We start from the raw sequence: 5,000 nt of genomic DNA on the forward strand, positions 1-5,000 counted from the left end.
GACACTCTGCAGCCGCCTGAGTTCCAGCCTCCAGCTCCATCTAGTGACGTCAGAGAGTATTACAGTATTACATGACATCAGAGAGTATTACAGTATTACATGACATCAGAGAGTATTACAGTATTACATGACATCAGAGAGTATTACAGTATTACATGACATCAGAGAGTATTACAGTATTACATGACATCAGAGAGTATTACAGTATTACATGACATCAGAGAGTATTACAGTATTACATGAGTGTAACATTGTGATGATTATATTTAACCACTTACTGTTGAGAGAGAAGTCCCAGAAGACACAGACTGGATTGGCAGAGAACTGAGAGGAAACAGGAAACAGGAAACAGGAAACAGGAAACATCATCAGTGGTTTTCTCTGTGACTTTGGTTTGGCAGAGTGAGTGATTTACTAACAGTGACATAAAGACGTGATCATGTGACGTAGATATAAACAATCATCTCCCTGTCAGTGTTGTTCAGGGACTGTCAGGTAAATCTGACGCAGTAGAACACAACAGTAGAACACAGCAGTAGAACACAGCAGTAGAACGCAGTAGAACACAGCAGTAGAACATTACATTAGAACGCAGTAGAACACAGCAGTAGAACGCAGTAGAAGAACACAGTAGTAGAACATAACAGTAGAACGCAGTAGAACACAGCAGTAGAACGCAGTAGAAGAACACAGCAGTAGAACATTACAGTAGAACGCAGTAGAACACAGCAGTAGAACGCAGTAGAAGAACACAGCAGTAGAACATTACAGTAGAACGCAGTAGAACACAGCAGTAGAACGCAGTAGAAGAACACAGCAGTAGAACATTACAGTAGAACGCAGTAGAACACAGCAGTAGAACGCAGTAGAAGAACACAGCAGTAGAACATAACAGTAGAACGCAGTAGAACACAGCAGTAGAACATTACAGTAGAACGCAGTAGAACACAGCAGTAGAACGCAGTAGAAGAACACAGCAGTAGAACATAACAGTAGAACGCAGTAGAACACAGCAGTAGAACACTGTAGAACACAGTAGAAAACAGCAGTAGAACACAGCAGTAGAACACTGTAGAACACAGTAGAAAACAGCAGTAGAAAACGGTAGAACGCAGTAGAACACAAAAGAACACAGTAGAATGCAGTAGAACACAAAAGAACACTGTAGAACGCAGTAGAACGCAGTAGAACACAGCAGAACACAGCAGTAGAACACAAAGGAACACAGTAGAACACAGAAGAACGCAGTAGAACACAGCAGAACAGAGCAGTAGAACACAAAAGAACACAGAAGAACACAGCAGAACAGAGCAGTAGAACACAAAAGAACACAGTTGAACAGAGCAGTAGAACACAAAAGAACACAGTAGAACAGAGCAGTAGAACACAAAAGAACACAGAAGAACACACTAGAACGCAGTAGCATACAGAAGAACACAGCAGTAGATCACAGAAGAACACAGCAGTAGAACACAGCAGAACTGAATGACAGCTCAGGGTTCTTCACCTGCTCTGACAGGTGGACGATGTGGATCTCCACAGGTTCCTTCAGGTCTCTGATGGAGATGTTCCCCACGCTGCTGGCGACGACATAGCTGTTCAAAGAACGACCGTCCTGTTCTCTCTGAAAACATCAAAACAAACGTGTCGTTCAGACCATGAAGAAGAACAAGGTTCTGTTGGATCAGAGCAGAACACTGACCTGGAACAGACTGGTTCTCCTGAAGAACATGAAGCTGATCCTGGACAGAACTGTTCTGTCAGACTCACTCAGAGACGCACTGGACATCAGTGAGGAAGGAAGTCTGACCTGAGCCACCGGGTCAACATGCACCTCCTCAAACACCACCTGAGGAGGAGGAGGAGGAGCAGGAGGAGCAGGAGAGGGAGGGAGGAGGAGGAGGAGGAGGAGAGGGAGGAGGAGGAGGAGGAGGAGAGAGGGAGGGGGAGAGGGAGGAGGAGGAGGAGAGGGAGGAGGAGGAGGAGGAGGAGGAGGAGAGAGAGGGGGAGGAGAGGGAGGAGGAGGAGAGGGAGGGAGGAGGAGGAGGAGGAGAGGGAGGGGGAGGAGAGGGGGAGGAGAGGGAGGAGGAGGAGGAGAGGGAGGAGGAGAGGGAGGAGGAGGAGGAGGAGGAGGAGGAGAGGGAGGGGGAGAGGGGGAGGAGGAGGAGAGGGGGGGGAGAGGGAGGAGGAGGAGGAGGAGGAGAGGGAGGGGGAGGAGGAGGAGGAGAGAGGGAGGGGGAGAGGGAGGAGGAGGAGGAGAGGGAGGAGGAGGAGGAGGAGGAGGAGGAGAGAGAGGGGGAGGAGAGGGAGGAGGAGGAGAGGGAGGGAGGAGGAGGAGGAGGAGAGGGAGGGGGAGGAGAGGGGGAGGAGAGGGAGGAGGAGGAGGAGAGGGAGGAGGAGAGGGAGGAGGAGGAGGAGGAGGAGAGGGAGGGGGAGAGGGAGGAGGAGGAGGAGAGGGAGGAGGAGGAGGAGGAGAGGGAGGGGGAGGAGGAGGAGGAGAGGGAGGAGGAGGAGGAGAGAGGGAGGGGGAGAGGGAGGAGGAGGAGGAGAGGGAGGGGGAGGAGGAGGAGGAGAGAGGGAGGGGGAGAGGGAGGAGGAGGAGGAGAGAGGGAGGGGGAGGAGAGGGAGGAGGAGAGGGGGAGGAGGAGGAGAGGGGGGGGAGAGGGAGGAGGAGGAGGAGGAGGAGAGGGAGGGGGAGGAGGAGGAGGAGAGAGGGAGGGGGAGAGGGAGGAGGAGGAGGAGAGGGAGGAGGAGGAGGAGGAGGAGGAGGAGAGAGAGGGGGAGGAGAGGGAGGAGGAGGAGAGGGAGGGAGGAGGAGGAGGAGGAGAGGGAGGGGGAGGAGAGGGGGAGGAGAGGGAGGAGGAGGAGGAGAGGGAGGAGGAGAGGGAGGAGGAGGAGGAGGAGGAGGAGGAGAGGGAGGGGGAGAGGGAGGAGGAGGAGGAGAGGGAGGAGGAGGAGGAGGAGAGGGAGGGGGAGGAGGAGGAGGAGAGGGAGGAGGAGGAGGAGAGAGGGAGGGGGAGAGGGAGGAGGAGGAGGAGAGGGAGGGGGAGGAGGAGGAGGAGAGAGGGAGGGGGAGAGGGAGGAGGAGGAGGAGAGAGGGAGGGGGAGAGGGAGGAGGAGAGGGAGAGGGAGGAGGAGAGGGAGGGGGAGGAGGAGAGAGGGAGGGAGGGGGAGGAGGAGGAGGAGGAGAGAGGGAGGGGGAGAGGGAGGAGGAGGAGGAGAGAGGGAGGGGGAGAGGGAGGAGGAGAGGGAGAGGGAGGAGGAGAGGGAGGGGGGGGAGGAGGAGAGAGGGAGGGAGGGGGAGAGGGAGGAGGAGGAGCAGGAGAGGGAGGAGAGAGAGGGAGGAGGAGGAGGAGAGGGAGGAAGAGGAGGAGGAGGAGAGGGAGGAGAGGGAGGAGGAGAGGGATGGGGAGGAGGAGAGGGAGGAGAGGAGGAGGAGGAGAGGGAGGAGGAGGAGGAGAGGGAGGAAGAGGAGGAGGAGGAGAGGGAGGAGAGGGAGGAGGAGAGGGATGGGGAGGAGGAGAGGGAGGAGAGGAGGAGAGAGGAGGAGGAGAGGGAGGGGGAGGAGGAGAGGGAGGGGGATAGGGAGGAGAAGAATAAGGTTCCATGTTACTTCCACAGTGAACCTGATGAAGAACCTGAAGAACCTCCTGTGAAGAACACACATCTTTACCTGAGGGTTGGAGGTGTTGGTGGAGATCAGGGCGCTGAAGGAGGTGCCGTTGAACACGCTGGAGTTGACGGTTGAAATCCCTAAAGCCAGATGTCTGGAGCTGATGCTGATGGACGGACCAGAGAACTTTACCTTCTGAACAAGTTCATCCACTGTCTTCAGAGCTCTGAGGAACCGAGAAACACCAGAGAACCTGAAGATCTACTCTGGTTCTTCTGAAGAACATCTGTGATGATACCACCACGCAGACGGAAGAACGCAGTAGAACACAGTAGAACACAGTAGAACAAACACAGTAGTACACAGTAAAGTACTTCTCAGATGTAGCAGACTGTAGTACACAGTAGTAGTACACAGTAGTAGTAGTACACGGTAAAGTACCTCTCAGATATAGCAGACTGTAGTACACAGTAGTAGTACACAGTAGTAGTAGTACACGGTAAAGTACCTCTCAGATGTAGAAGACTGTAGTACACAGTAGTAGTACACAGCAGTAGTAGTACACAGTAAAGTACCTCTCAGATGTAGCAGACTGTAGTACACAGTAGTAGTACACAGTAGTAGTACACAGTAAAGTACCTCTCAGATGTAGCAGACTGTAGTACACAGTAGTAGTACACAGTAGTAGTAGTACACAGTAAAGTACCTCTCAGATGTAGCAGACTGTAGTACACAGTAGTAGTACACAGTAGTAGTACACAGTAGTAGTAGTACACAGTAAAGTACCTCTCAGATGTAGCAGACTGTAGTACACAGTAGTAGTACACAGTAGTAGTAGTACACGGTAAAGTACCTCTCAGATGTAGCAGACTGTAGTACACAGTAGTAGTACACAGTAGTAGTAGTACACGGTAAAGTACCTCTCAGATGTAGAAGACTGTAGTACACAGTAGTAGTACACAGTAGTAGTAGTACACAGTAAAGTACCTCTCAGATGTAGCAGACTGTAGTACACAGTAGTAGTACACAGTAGTAGTAGTACACAGTAAAGTACCTCTCAGATGTAGCAGACTGTAGTACACAGTAGTAGTACACAGTAGTAGTAGTACACAGTAAAGTACCTCTCAGATGTAGCAGACTGTAGTACACAGTAGTAGTACACAGTAGTAGTAGTACACAGTAAAGTATCTCTCAGATGTAGCAGACTGTAGTACACAGTAGTAGTACACAGTAGTAGTACACAGTAGTAGTAGTACACAGTAAAGTACCTCTCAGATGTAGCAGACTGTAGTACACAGTAGTAGTACACAGTAGTAGTACACAGTAGTAGTAGTACACAGTAAAGTACCTCTCAGATGTAGCAGACTGTAGTACACAGTAGTAGTAC

The 5,000-nt window shown here is 51.8% G+C and overlaps 1 protein-coding gene across 1 annotated transcript in view; it reads right to left on the reverse strand.

Moving 5' to 3' along the window:
* Positions 1–5,000, reverse strand: part of adgrg6 (adhesion G protein-coupled receptor G6) — a 36,515-nt gene that overhangs the window by 12,590 nt on the left and 18,925 nt on the right. The window contains exons 19-21 of the mRNA XM_083898694.1: positions 3,674–3,839; positions 1,703–1,849; positions 1,518–1,624 (exon numbers count right to left, since the gene is read on the reverse strand). Coding sequence (XP_083754820.1) covers positions 1,518–1,624; positions 1,703–1,849; positions 3,674–3,839 — 420 coding nt within the window. The remainder of the gene's footprint in view (positions 1–1,517; positions 1,625–1,702; positions 1,850–3,673; positions 3,840–5,000) is intronic.

Source organism: Microchirus variegatus (genome assembly GCF_963457635.1).
Source record: "Microchirus variegatus genome assembly, chromosome: 12".
In the NCBI taxonomy this organism is placed as follows: Eukaryota; Metazoa; Chordata; class Actinopteri; order Pleuronectiformes; family Soleidae; genus Microchirus; species Microchirus variegatus.